Source organism: Culex pipiens, chromosome 2 (assembly GCF_016801865.2).
Source record: "Culex pipiens pallens isolate TS chromosome 2, TS_CPP_V2, whole genome shotgun sequence".
Classification (NCBI taxonomy): Eukaryota; Metazoa; Arthropoda; class Insecta; order Diptera; family Culicidae; genus Culex; species Culex pipiens.
The window spans coordinates 141993471-142009179 of record NC_068938.1 but is presented as its reverse complement, the minus strand read 5'-3'; the positions used below and the strand labels follow the sequence as shown (position 1 = coordinate 142009179).

General features: G+C 34.1%; 1 protein-coding gene across 1 annotated transcript in view; it reads right to left on the bottom strand.

Annotated features, from left to right (window-relative positions):
- The window catches only part of LOC120418006 (ATP-binding cassette subfamily G member 4), a 70017-nt gene that overhangs the window by 9785 nt on the left and 44523 nt on the right, over window positions 1-15709 (bottom strand). Inside the window, exons 2-3 of the mRNA XM_039580250.2 lie at window positions 13490-14015; window positions 12759-12888 (exon numbers count right to left, since the gene is read on the bottom strand). Of these exons, the coding sequence (XP_039436184.1) occupies window positions 12759-12888; window positions 13490-13550 (191 nt within the window). The 5' untranslated portion in view covers window positions 13551-14015. The remainder of the gene's footprint in view (window positions 1-12758; window positions 12889-13489; window positions 14016-15709) is intronic.

Genomic DNA, 15709 nt, shown 5'->3' with positions numbered 1-15709 from the left:
AATGTTGTAATATACTAGCTTAGCTAAGATTTAAGTAGTCTATGACTTAGCAAGCTATGACTAAGCTATTGAGGTCCCAACATTGTAACTTTAGGATCATTCTCAATAAAGCCTTCAACCTGAACAGACGTCTTCAAAAGATAACATGTCTACAAAGTTTCATTGAAATCGGAGAGGGTCGGGTACAAAAGTACCAGAAAAAATCCTGATTTGAGCTGGAATTGCTCAATAAGTTCATTAAAGTACATAACAGAGTTTTGGAGTTCCTTTCAGCTGTGTGTTACATCGTAATTCAATCGAAAGTATTATTACTTATAAATATTAAATAGAAGGCAAGAGTAAGAAAAAGTTTTCAAAAACTTACAGAAAAGAGTTATAAAATGTTACCTTGGATATCAGTAAAGTGATGTCCAGACGGTTAATTAATATTATTAGTAACTAACGAGTAATGTTAGCGTACAATTAGCATTAATCAACCGCATGTCACGTCAAACGGTTGCACTTGGAGGCAATTTTCCCTTCTTTGTAACTTAATTGTCCGATCAGAAGGAAAACCCCCCTTCACATTGAACAACAAACAAAAAGCGTCTTTTGTCTAAGTTTGCATTATTGCAAGATTAGTCCAGGTGTGTGGACTAGACCTGCAATTAGACACACTAGGATAAACACGCAAAGCTTTTCCACTGACTCTGGAGGGCATTCCGATGCATCACACCGCAATTCTGTGTGTGGTGACCTGCGGGGGGAAATTACTTCATCACGCATGAGAGTTTCCACCGGCTAAAGTGCTGTCTTCCCCATATTACACGACGATTGATTGTGATTGAATAATTGCCCCCTAAGATTTGTAAGGGAGATTTGTTTGCATTAACTGTTTTGTTTACAAAAAACAGTTTATTTAAAAAAATAATTTGAAGGAATATTTATTTCGGTCATCAAAAAAGTTGAGCGACAAACAACTGATTTAACATCACAAATAAATTTAAAACTACACCATCAAAAGAATTCCAAAAGAACCCAAGCTCCCCTAAAACATAAGCGACGTCGTCGTTTGGCGTTGATGGCGTCACGTTACGTTCGCTGGGGACGCCAGCGGAGAGGTGTGCTAACGGTTACCGTTGTAAAATAAAAGGAAACGGTTCGCGAGTCACCAGAACGGATTGATTGTGCAAAAGCACACACGCAACACGCAAAGTGACTAGGCAAAAAGTCTTGCGAATAGTGACAAAATGATTAACAAAACGATTATTATAGGCAAGATTAAGGGTTATCATAACATTAAATACCATCATTTGGGGGCGAATCGGGACAGTTGTCTAGCATTGTTAATGCATTTTTTTTTTGAAAATTTTTGATTAGTTTTGCATATAACAGACACATAACGACATGACCAAGGAAAATATATTGTTTTCTCAAAAAAAAAATGCATTCTTTGTAACATAACCAGTTCATTGAAATAGTTCACTATATTTTTAACAGTATTTCTCAACTTAACCTTTAAAGCACACAATAATTTTGAATATATGTAAGTTAATTTGATAAGATACAACAGAAATTGTTATTTCCTTAGATTTCATCTTTGCATATTTATTAAAAATATAGCTGACAAAAGCCTAAATTTCAAAATGTTTATCGAAGAAAATGGGAAATTCCATGAAATTGTGTTGATTAATTCCACAAATCAAAAAAGTTTTTTTAAAATATTTTTTAGAGTTTTTGTAAGGCCGTAGCAAATATTTTTCAAAGTTTATGTCGCCCCCCCCCCCTTCAAAATTGGACCAAAAAATCAGGGGGCAAATTTTTTTTTCAAAAAAATATCAAAATTTTAATGGGAATAGAAGTCTAATCAACTAAGAACAATCTTAAATGCCTTTTTCTGCATCGATAATCATATTTGACATGTTTGGACTCGTTTAATTTTTTTTTTGAACTTTAATTAAAATACAATGTACAGCAACGCCAAAAAAAATTCTCGCAAAAATATAATTTTCGTCAGCATTTAGAAATTTTGGAAATCAATGATTGCAAAACAACTGGACAGGTGAATGATGCATTTTAAAACAATTTTTCATTCCCCCTCCCCCCCCCCCCCCCACGACTTTGATTAGAATCGAGGGACATAAACTTCAAAAAATATTTGCAGCGGCCTAATGTGTTTAAGTTTAAATTTTATTTTTTGTTTGTTTTTGTATTCTCTCAAGAATGATCAGTTTTTGAAAAATGGGTTCTGTTAAAACAAATTTTTTGGTGAATTTTCACATGATAATTTCATTAATTTTCGTTAATTATATGTTAATTAAAGTTTTCAAAAATGAGCAGCACACATATTTTTTTGAATTAACTCAAGCTAGTTTTCATATTATTTCAAAAGAAACAGTTTTGACAATTTTAAAAATAATTAAAACTTTGATTGAGTTTTTGATTATTTTTTACAGTTTTTTTTTATTTTGTGTCTTGTTTAGGTAATTTAATGCAAATTAAATTAAATTTTTATTTCTTTCAAAACTGATTTTTAAAGAGGTTTAGCATTCCATTAAATATAAGCATGTAATGATTTTTTTAAATGCTTCAAGTATTTGTAAATTGCTGTGAGCATAAAAAATTAATGTGGTGAAAATTTTAATCTTTTTGCAAACATTAATGCAAAAATTAAGACATCTATGCAATGATACAGAAAAGTTCTAGAGTTTTTTTCTTTTCTTTTTTGATAAGGTCCTATAAGCTATTGTGTTTCAAATATTTATAGAACCTATTAAAAAAGCGGAGAAATAAAGTTCTTAAAATTAGGCCAAGGGTGGAATGGATCAATAAAGCTCGAAAGGAACTGATTTAAAAATGATTTTATGAATTTCTATTGTGTTTTTTGAAAATTATTTGGATTACAAAAAAACAACATTTCTTTTTAATATGCCAGTTTTTTAAACAGATTGTAACATTATTTTTTTATTTCTGGGAGATTTCAATTTTTTCTTCAAAAAACCCAGGTTTTGAAAATAATTCGTTTAAAAATCATCTATAATTTTTGAATTCTTTTCTAACATAAACAATTCTTCAAAAATAAATTGGCTTTGAAAAAAGATGAGTTTTTGTGTGTTGTTAAACCGATTACGGTAGATCGTGGTAGATTTTCTTGAACTAATTTGAACTGTTAACAACCTACCAATTCATCTAGGGGGAAATATAGTCATTTTAAGCCTAATAAGCGGTCGTGTTTGAATTATAATCTGGATAATCTAGAGTGTTCCTTGAAATTTACTAAAACCAAGTACACCAACGTGTAGAGCAACTTTTTGTAAACATTTCTGTGTATTTTCACTTTTAATAAAAGTTATTTTCCTTTTACAAGCATTTAAAAAAAACTATTTCCCAAATGCATTCTAATCATTCGAATGCATTGGGCCACGCCCATTTTCCTATTTTCAGCTAAGTTCTTTTTTTCTTCCTGCGCTCTTTTGGGTCTGCTTAGTGCTGCCAATTGTGATGAAATTTTAAACGAACACTCACGAAAAGTAGCATTTATAGAGAAAATTTCCTGGCATCACTGGCTCACTCCGACAGGCGCTGCACCAGCATGTTGGTGGTGTTGCTGGCCACCCTTTGTTCTTTATTTGCCTTCGCTTCTCGCTCGGGTTTCTTCAGCCTTCGATTGGAATGGGTCGTCAAAAGTCAAACGTCAAAAGACTTGGCGCGTTTGTTTTTTTATGGCGCTTGCTAGTTATTTACATGTTTCGGGATTATTTTTCAAGTGTATGACAAACTAATGTTCAAAAGAACATGTTGCCGGAAGTTGGAAGCAATTTCATATCTTAAGCGCTTTGGAATCGTTAGCGCAAGTGAAAAGATATTGATGGCGACTTTCGTTAAGCAGTTGACCTCTCATCTTGCGTGTGGATGTGTGTGCCACCAAAATGATTAGAAATTGTCTCACAAAATAGAAATTATGATTAAAAGTGCATTAAATTTGATATTTTTGGCCACTAAATGGCATCAATTTGCATGCTTTACTTGAGGCAGTGCTATTGCTGGTAAGTTTACAGCCTAAGTAGTATTTTTGGAGCTTTAATCGAGCATCAAACTCTTCATATGACGAAGATAGGTGTTTGAGTAGAAAGGGTATATTTCCCTACCACATTGATCACACAAAAAACTATGGAAGAAAACTATTTACCGGTATTTGCCGCGATCAATTTTTTACAGCTCGACACCAAAACATGGTTTATGTGACATTTGCATTCTTTTGAACATGAATATAGCCGTGAATAATTTAAAGAGATTTTTAAATTTATTTTTGAATGTTTTCAATCAATTAGTTGCGTCAAACTTAGAAGTTTACAGTTTGAGTACATCAGTACATTTTTTTCAAATTTAAATATTAAAAAATAAACCATAGATTCACAACCTTCGAGCACATAGTTGCAATAATGAGCCACTGATTGAGTTGACACTGTGTCAAATGTGTGTTTTCAATCAATAGAACCCCGCAATGGTTCGTGCTGGCACTTGAAATGCATTGTGTCCCATTGTAGTTGATGGCACTACAAAACCGCAGGGCCAAAGGTTCAGCGCATCAGGTGCCGCGATCATAAGCCGGGACACATGCGTCAATGTCAACCGAACTTGACATGCATCGTCAGTGTCTGCTTCGAGTGACATTTGATGCACGATCATGCGCACCCATTATTCTCTAGACATGCGATGCTTTTGGGATTTGGGATTGGTTTGTAAACGGAAGTGCCATTACAGAAAAATTTAATAAGCTTAGAAATGTTATCACAGCGAGAATTTGCTTTTTAATAATCAAAGGGTAGATAATTGTTTTACTACCAACACAATTATTGATCAGATCAGATCTGTTGGAATAACCACGTGCATATATTTACTGTTCAATTATCGCGATGCACTTGGACGTGAAATGTGCACATATTGAGTTCTTAGCAAAGACAAATATAATTACAGCAGCCACGGTTCGTAAACACACCGGTTACAATACTCAATGGCCACGAGGGGCAGCACGTGGTGATCCCGACTGGGGATCGGTAAACAAAAACTGCATATTATTTGCAATGTGTCTATATTACGTGTAATGAGGGGCCAGTAATCTATAAAAGGGATATAATTTCAGAGTCAGTAAATCGAATTATACGTTATTCGAAGTACAGTTCAGACTCAATTATCCAAAGTTCGATTATCCAAAGGTTTGAATGGGACTTCGGATAATCTAATCATGAAAAAATCGTATTTTTTATTTTCGATCTTATTTATTCAAATTCGAATGGTTGATTGTCTATCAAATTACCAAATACATATTAATGAAAAATGGAAATATAAATTTTAACTTATTTTTTTGTTCAGATGAATCACAAGCATTTTCAATTGGAACAAAGCATAAAACGTATAATCAAATTGGTATATAAAATTTAAAGATATGTTAATCTACGGTCATGCCGTTGTTCGCTGATCCATTCTGGAACTGGTTCCCTGTGGCCCTTTGGGGACACTTCCGGAATATGAGAGAAATCCTATTATCCGACATATCAAACTTAATGAAATTGAAAGATATGTCAATTTACGGTCATGCCGTTGTTTGCTGAGCCATCCTGGCCAATCTGGAACCGTTAACCGGTGGTCCCTTGGGACACTTCCGGAATATGAGAGAACCCCTTCTTCGGACATATCAAACTTTATGAAATTGAAAGATATGTCAATCTACGGTCATGCCGATGTTCGCTGACCCATCCTGGCCAATCTGGAACCGGTTACCGGTAGCCCCTTGAGGACACTTCCGGAATATGAGAGAAACCCTATCATCCGACACATCAAACTTCATGAAATTGAAAGATATGTCAACAAACGGTCAGCGAACAACGGCATGACCGTAGATTAACATAAATTTCAATGTCATGAAGTTTGATATGTCGGATGATAGGATTTCTCTCATATTCCGGGAGTGTCCCCAAAGGGCCACAGGGAACCAGTTCCAGAATGGATCAGCGAACAAAGGCATGACCGTAGATTGACATATCTTTCAATTTCATGAAGTTTGATATGTCGGATGATAGGGTTTATCTCATATTCCGAGAATGTCCCCAAGCGGCAACTGGTTCCAGATTGGCCAGGATGGCTCAGCAAATAATGGCATGACCGTAGGTTGACATATCTTTCAATTTCATGAAGTTTGATATGCAACATGATGGGTTTTCAACAAAAAATCAAATTGGCCGTTTATCGGGTACCCGAGAACCGGTTCCAAGTTACCCGGAAGTGGCCACTAACACTCCAGAGTGGTTCTGGCAATCGTGTATTGTGTTTTTAGTAAGTTTTATAGATCAATTTCAACTATCATGAGAGTATTGGTATCACATATTCGTGAAAAACAGTAAAATATGAACTTTTCGGATATTCCAGATTTCCGGAACCAGTAGGCCACCTGGCCCTGATGTTAATATTTGTGGTCCTGTCGAATGCAACCTGGAGCATCCTGATTGGTTAAAATTTGCCGGAGATACAGGTCGTCAAAGATGGAGTCTCAAAAAGGCCATTTTTCGATTGTAGCCGATTCCCGGTGGCCACAGTGACCAAATCCGGTTTTCCAGGTCGGTTTCGGAAAGGGTGACCAAACGAACCGGAATCGGTCAAAAACTGGATTTTTTACGATTTTTTAAAGTTTGGGGTCGAAAAGGACCTTTAAAGTAACTTTTGTTATGGACGCTCCCCTAGGGGTCGTCCAAGGTTTATTTGTTTTGTGAAATGTGTATTTATACCAGACATGCATCCGCTCCTCTTTTAGAAGAACTTGTTTGGCATTTGACGTAGAAGATACCCAGCATGTTGTGCCAGTGATTAGAATACGCTAATTACACTTATCTTCAAGGCTCCCGAAGACCCTGAGAGATTATTTTGAAACCCAACTGAGATATAGGTTAAGAACTCTTAATTACACTCAAAGAGCTTTTAAGAAGTTCTTCTTGAGAGCTTAAGAGAACATTTACATGAAAATATAGCTAAAATCGGGTTTTCCAATGAACCAATGTTTTCTACACATTATTCAAGCCACAAACAAGAGATTTTTACCTAGCAACAAGCATAACTTTGCTTCAAACGAAAATGCCATCTAGAACAAGCTGAGTGCCGTTAAAAAGAGCTCATAGTGCCGATGCATGTCTGATTTATACTATAAATTTAATGTCAGAAAATTTCAAGGCTCTAGCATGTATATAGCAAAAGTTATGGCAAATTTAATTTTCAAAAAGGCCGAAAAGGACCCCAATACCGAAGCATTTAGTTTTAAATATTTACAGCTATTCCACGTCAAACAGGAAGTCTCCAAATCAAAAGTGCTCCGATTTGGCTCAAATTTGGAGTGGGGGTTCTTTGACCCAAATAAACAGACCCGTATTTTTTTGTTTGGCGATTAGGGTGCTCCTATCCGAAATAGGGTGGTCCAAAAAATGGCATTTTTCGTCGATTTTCGCAAAAAGCACATTTTTCAAAAAATCATATCTCCGGAACGGCTGAACCAATTTTAGAGCGCCACGTTTCAAAAGAAAGGTTATTAGTTGGGCTTTTAAGGAAAAATATGTGGAGGTTCGAAAAAGCTAGCTGAATATTTGAAAAGGTCCTATGAAAAATTTATTTGCCAATTTGATGGTCTCGGGACCGAAGAGCTCATATCTGAAAATATTTTTCCCCCTTTTGATTTTGAAACTTCCTGTTGGACGTGGAATGGCTATTTAATTAAACTTCATTAAAAGAAAGACGATTCGATTCCGCACCAGCAAACCACATGCACGTTGAAACCAGATGCCTGCGGGGAGATAGAATAACTCCTCAAACGGCACATGCAAGTACGCGTATAAAGGTGAAAAATGCAAATGTGGTCTGGTCCCGTGCAAAGTTCTCTAGACCTATAGGTTATTGGCCATATAACGACGGTGCGGTGACGCGGTCAACGTTCTAGAAATGATGCATCGCGTCGCGTCTTTGCAGATGCAAATTTTGCAGCCAGCACACACGTGAATATTTCCGGACAGCCAACCTTAGCTGAACAGTGAAAGCACGCTACGTCGGAATTGTGAGTGAAATTTGAACTCAACAATCTTTCAATTTTTCCACGCACTTTGATAGTGATTAATGAGATTATAGAAAACTTAAATCAAACAAGTCATGTTTGTCCTTTTACGTAACTCACTTATCTCCACAGTGCAACTGGCATAACCCTAAACGAACTTTTACCGTCAGACTCTTTGTTAGTAAACAGTTGACCACGCGGAAGCAAAACAACCTTTGCCGGCTAGTCAGCTAGCCAGCGAGCTAACGTGTGCCGACTATGGTGCAAACCCGGGAAACCCCAGCGGGTTTCGGTTCCTCCAAGAAAGACTCGTGGCGGGCAAACATAACCAAAAAATAGGGGATAATAACCATAGATTTCCATTTGCCAAAATATCCATTATTACATGAAAATATTTTTTTTTCCTAAAGCTTTAAATCCAGTTCTGATCTGTGGGCCCAAAATTAAATATTTCGATGCCTCTGTGCTCTGAGTTCATGTACTAAGTTAGCTGGTTTTCCTATCTAGTTAGCATGAGAGAGCACAGAGGCATCGATCCGCAAAATGTCTAAAAGAGTCCTATTTGATTAACATTCCAACGTCCAAGACTCCAAAAAAGTTGGAACGGTAACTCAACTCGCTGGTTCTCGGGCATAACTCAAACAATCAAGATTATTCTTCTTTCCAGTGATTTGTTAAGATGTCTAGATGATTCTAGAACTTTGCAGAACTTAATTTGATCAGATCTGTAATTTTTGCGATCAAAAACATCGTTCCAACTTTTTTTTCGCGTGTAAAAAAAAATTCGCCAAAATTTCCGCGGAGGCAGTCGTTTAAAAAAAGGTGGAACGATGTTTTCGGTCGCAGAAAATACAGCTTTGTTCAAATCAAGTTCTGCAAAATGTTAGGATCATCTAGACATTCCTACAAATCACTGGAAACAAGAATCGTCCCGATTGGTTGAGTAATGCCCGAGAACCAGCGAGTTGAAGTTACCGTTCCACCTTTTTTGGGAGGCTTGGGCGTCCGTGTAAGTTGGACATGCGTTGGGCGTTCCAGTGTTAAAAATACAAAAATAAACATTGTATGATAAATTTCAAACAGTTTACAATCAATTGTACAAAAATTTTCAATAAAAATTTTAATTTTCAACATTAATTTTAATTTTCAACATTAATTTTGTTTCACCGATTTTACGAGAAATATTCGAAGGGGTTCCCTTCAAATGAAATAAATTTTTGAATTGGCCTTATGATCATGATCATTAATCAAAGAAGTCATTTTGCATCAATAGTTTGTCAATAAAAATCTTCACACAGTTTTGAAAACTCAATTTTTTGGGGATGTGACTTTTTGATAAAAACTTAGATTTTCATGGAAATAATTTTGTTTGTGTTCCTTTTAACTTAAAAGGATCAATTTTTAACGATTTGTGCATTCGACAATCTTATAGAACATCAAATGAACAAAATTTAAGCAATCAAGCACATTCTTACCGATAAAATAAAGTTAACAAAAAACTTCTCATATTTTTGTAAAATTTCCCAACAAACCTAAACCTCGAGTACCAATAGATAAATGAATGTTTACTGATTTCACAAAAAATACACCTTTGAAGCAATAACATTATACTAGACGGTCTAAATTTCTTTGGCATGTTGCCTTTTTTCAAATGAGCAGTTCTCTACGGAATCGGTCTTTTTTCTTTAATTTTAATTTTTGTATTTTTTAATCCGGCTGAAACTTTTTTGGTGCCTTCGGTATGCCCAAAGAAGCCATTTTGCATCATTAGTTTGTCCATATAATTTTCCATACAATTTTGGCAGCTGTCCATACAAAAATGATATGTGAAAATTCAAAAATCTGTATCTTTTCAAGAAATTTTTTGATCGATTTGGTGTCTTCGGCAAAGTTGTAGGTATGGATATGGACTACACTGAAAAAAAATTATACACGGTAAAAAAAAATTGGTGATTTTTTATTTAACTTTTTGTCACTAAAACTTGATTTGCAATAAAACACTAATTTTTTTATATGTTTTAGAGGACATCAAATGCCAACTTTTCAGAAATTTTCAGAATGGGCAAAAAATCTTTGACCGAGTTATGATTTTTTGAATCAATACAGATTTTTTCAAAAAGTCGAAATATTGGTCGCAAAAATTTTTCAACTTTATTTTTCGATGTAAAATCGAATTTTCAATCAAAAAGTGCTTTAGTGAATTTTTGATAAAGTGCACCGTGTTCAAGTTATAACCATTTTTAGGTAACTTTTTTGAAAATAGTCGCAGTTTTTCATTTTTTAAAATTAGTGCCCATGTTTGCCCACCTCTGAAAAAAATATTTTTGAAAAGCTGAGAAAATTCTCTATATTTTGCTTTATTGAACTTTGTTGATACAATCCATAGTTGCTGAGATATTGCCATGCAAAGATTAAAAAACAGGAAAATTGATGTTTTCTAAGTCTCACCCAAACAACCCACCATTTTCTAATGTCGATATCTCAGCAACTAATCGTCCGATTTTCAATGTCAACATATGAAACATTTGTGAAATTTTCCGATCTTTTCGAAAACAAAATTTTCAAATCAAGACTTACATTTTAAAAGGGCGTAATATTGAATGTTTGGCCCTTTTGAAATGTTAGTCTTGATTAGAAAATTTTGAAAATATTGTTTTCGAAAAGATCGGAAAATTTCACAAATGTTTCATATTTTAACATTGAAAATCGGACCATTAGTTGCTGAGATATCGACATTAGAAAATGGTGGGTTGTTTGGGTGAGACTTAAAAAACATCAATTTTCCTGTTTTTTAATCTTTGCATGGCAATATCTCAGCAACTAAGGGTCGTATCAACAAAGTTCAATAAAGCAAAATATAGAGAATTTTCTCAGCTTTTCAAAAATATTTTTTTCAAAGGTGGGTAAACATGGGCACCAATTTAAAAAAATGAAAAACTGCGGCTTTTTTCAAAAAAGTTACCTAAAAATGGTTATAACTTGAAAACGGTGCACTTTATCAAAAAATCACTAAAGAACTTTTTGATTGCAAATTCGATTTTACATCAAAAAATGAAGTTGAAAAATTTTTGCGATAAATATTTCGATTTTTTGAAAAAAATCTGTATTGATTCAAAAAATCATAACTCGGTCAAAGATTTTTTGCCCATTCTGGAAATTTCTGAAAAGTTGGCATTTGATGTCCTCTAAAACATATCAAAAAAAAAAAAAAAATAAAATAGTGTTTTTTGCAAATCAAGTTTTAGTGACAAAAAGTTAAATTAAAAGTCACCAAAAACTTTTTTTTACCGTGTATCATATTTTTTCAGTGTAGTCCATATCCATACCTACAACTTTGCCCAAGACACCAAATCGATCAAAAAAATCCTTCAAAAGATACAGATTTTTGAATTTTCACATATCATTTTTGGATGGACAGCTGCCAAATTTGTATGGAAAATTATATGGACAAACTAATGATGCAAAATGGTTTCTTTGGGCATACCGAAGGCACCAAAAAAGTTTCAGTCGGATTAAAAAATACAGAAAAAATCGAATGACCGAAATCTCAGAGAATTGCTCAAATATCAAAAATAGCGTCATTCACAGAGATATGAAAAAGACAAAAGTGTTCAATTTCAAGCGCATCAACTGGAATTTTCTTGCATTAAAGCCCAAAAGCTAGCCTGAAAATTAGGCTCATTTGTTTAATGTTTAGGGGGTCCAGTTTTGACCTGAAGTTAGAATGTAATTTTAATACTTTTCTCAAGTTTTTTTAAAGGTCCCAAAGTTGTAGGTATGGATACGGACAACACTGAAAAAATATGATGCACGGAATTTTTTTTTGTGATTTTTAATTTTCTGATATGTTTTAGGGGACATCAAATGCCAACTTTTCTGAAATTTCCAGAATGGGCAAAAAATCTTTGACCGAGCTATAAATTTTTGAATCAATACTGAAAAATCAATAAATCGAAATATTGATCGCAAAAATTTTTCAAATTCATTTTTCGATGTAAAATTAAATTTGCAATCAAAAAGTACTTCAGTGAAAGTTTGATAAAGTGCATCGTTTTCAAGTTACGGCTATTTCCAGGTAACGTTTTTGAAAATAGTAGCAGTTATTTTTTTTAAATTAGTGCCCATGTTTGCCATCTCTTGAAAAACATATATTCTTAATATTTTGCTTTTTTGAACTTTGTTGATACGACCCTTAGTTGCTGAGACATTGCCGTGCAAAGATTTATAACAGGAAAATTGATGTTTTGTTTTGTTGTTTCGTTGTAATCCTTATCCATACCTACAACTTTGCAGAAGATATCAAATCGATCAAAAAATTCCTTCGAATGATACAGATTTTTAAATTTTCATATATTATTTTTGTATGGACAGCTGCCGAATTTGTATGGAAATTTATATGGACAAACTAATGATGCAAAATGGCTTCTTTGAGCATAGCGAAGGCACAAAAAAGTTTCAACCGGATTAAAAAATATAAAAATTTAAATAAAAAAAGAATAATTTCATAGAAAACTGTTTTATGCAAAAAACAATTAACTAATAAAAATTAGGGAGAGGATGGTTTAATATAAATATTTGTGGAAGCTTTCAACCATATATAACTCTAAACAGTGCCGATATACTTAAAAAAGATCAATGGCCAAATAGTAACTGATGAAAATGGGGCTGCGCTCCCCTGTACAGTACTCACCGATAGCCGGAGATTGCGTTCAGCAGGCTGCTTTTGCCCGCACCCGAAGGTCCCATAATTGCCGATAATTGGCCATGCCGGAATACGCCACTGACGCCTTTGAGGATGGTCTGTTTTCGGCTTTCGCTAACTGCAAGAATACGAAAAAGGGGGGCTAGTCAATTTATCTTATGCCATGGGTAATAATACTTAGCAGAGTATAATTATTGCATTTTCACGAATGTTTTTGCGGCGATTTGTCGACTGAGGCATTCACGAGATATGGTATAATGTCACTTGATGATGAATGTAATGGCAGAGGAAAATTACAGATCCGTTCTTTTGTTGTAAGCAAAAACACGTTTCACTGTGATTCATTTGCAGAACGTGATCCTCATTGGAGCGGCATTTAAAGCCTTTTTCCGTAACCTTTGTCGTGTAATGAACGTGAAAAATGCTGAACATTAGCGAAACCTTAATTGAATCCCCCTTATTACAATGTATTAACGCTCAGTTTTAGGGTAAGGTTAAATAGAGAAAAAATAAATGTGCCGAGACACCTAGTGAGATCATTATAAATGCATTTTTAAAACACGTGTGCATGGATGGATGAAAGTCAAGTAACTACTCAGAATCAACATTCCCTTTTGAAATGAGGCACATTGAGAGACGACGATTGAAACCGAAACTATAGCCCATATGTACCAAATAAAAACTTTTATTTGGTTATTTTAAATGTAAAACGCACTTACCAAAACTTTTCCGCACACTGACCGTGTACTCGATGTCTTGAAACTCCACGTCTTTGGCCATTTTGCCTGGCCGTTTGACGAAGCTGGTTCTTCTGGTGTTAACCCCCGCACGTGTGGCAAGAGGACGTTCAACTGAAACTGCGATTCCCCCGCCCCTTCTTGTGTTTTTGTTTTGGCTCCTCCGGCTAGCCCGAAAATTGCTTCGCGAAACCGCACTCGAATGGTCCAGCTGCTTCGACGTACTTTCACTGACTGCCGCTGAAGTTCGTTGCTTTTTTGGGCTTTGCTCTCGGTGCAGTCTCCGAAAAATGACCGGACATTAGGCCCGCTTCTGTGACGAGACTTGGCTTATTTTGTTTCTTTAAAGTTTTTTTTTCTCGGTGAATGGCCAACCGACAGCCTCACGTGGACTACTTTTTTTGCGAGCAGACCTTCTGGCGTGCCACTTTCACCTTTTCATTTAGATGTGTAGTTTTGTGGGAGTTTCGACTTTGTTTGGGTGCAGTTGCAGCTGGTGATGGATGTTCTGTAAGAAAACATAAAGAGACAACAAAAGTTACAAACTCATCAAATATTGAATAACAGTTGAAAGGAATATACTATAATATTGTAAAATGATGATTTGCAAATTAACAATGTTTTCATTATTTCAAACCAAACTCTATTCTATCGTGTTTCAAGATTGCATGCGATTTCAATCTCATTTTGGTTTTTGAAGAAGTTAAATACACTTTTAAAATTGTTATTTTTGCAAATTAGAGCAACTTTTTTTTCAATTCGATTTTTCATAAATGAAGTTGGATTGCGTTAAAAAAACTTTTTTGAATAATTTTGTTTTTTTTTACTGTATTTGTTTTAGATGACAAAAATGCCATCTATGGAACAAATTGATCAAAATTCATATGGCAGTGTTACCGATTTTTTGGAAAAAAATCCAGTTTTTTGAAAAGCATGGAATATTTTTTTCATAAAATTATTTTTATTAGGTCCTTTTAGGTATTGGGGTTAGGACCGAATCGGAGTAAGTTTAAGTTAGTTTTAGGCTAGGTTATGTTTTCTTAACATTATTGTACTTAGTGTTACAAAAATGATAAATCATATACTTTTAAAGTTATAAAAATAAACAGTGATTAAATCACAAAAAGAAAACTAAAGCTGAAGAGCCACAGCTGACCACTTATTATGTAAATCAAATGTAATTATTATAAGAAAGATTCAATAAAGCATATTTAATTAAAAAAAATCAATGGACCGAGTCGACTAACAAAGCATGGAAAAATTTAAAAGAAATATTAAAAATCAAAATGGCAATCGAAAAGTACTTTCATAAATTTTGATATCGTGTGTTACAACTAATTTGTTTTATTAATAGTGACCATTCATAAACCATGTGGACTGTCTTTTGGAAATGAGAACATTTGACAAATATTTTATCAAAGCCCTTTTGATGTAAATTACATTAGTTTTCAATTAAAAAGTTATTCTTCTACCAAACATAAAGTTAATTTGTAATAGCATAGTTTTTTCTATGTTACGTTTTATTTCTATGAATATTCTACAATTTTATAGTATTTAATCAAAACTTTCCTAAAGTTTATTGAAACAGTAAATTGTGATTAGTTTTTAAAACGTTGCTCTGATATCATATGAAGCAAAGATTCTCGAAAAAGTTATATTCAGGAGATGTAGTCGACTTTCTTTGAGTCGATATTACAAGGATCGTGGTTGGAGGAAACAATCATTGATCACTTATTGGATCATAGGCAGTATTTCATTAGGTGATATTTCAAAAACTTACACAATTAAAAAAATCAAATCTTGTTCTCATGCCATGGATAACAATTTGACTAGGTACCATTTTTTTAATGTAGAATTGAAATCCAACGCTTTTATAGGCCATTTTGTATATATGAAGCCAGTTGCACTCTATATATCGATAATGACATGTGGGAAGGGCGTAAGTGTTTTAAATATTTTTGTATTTCGTAATTTGCTGTATATCGAAGCCGTTACATCGTATCAAAAAATTCTGAAAAAAATACACTGAAACAAAAAAACACGCCACTTTCATGATATTTCTTTAGAGCAAAAATAAAATATAGTTTCAAAGTCAATTTTTTGTTCAATAATTTTGTGGAAATAGTCTAAGATTTCAAAAAAAGAGTCACGAAAATGTTGGACTTAGCAACTTTCCTGAAAAAATACAAAAATCATTTAATT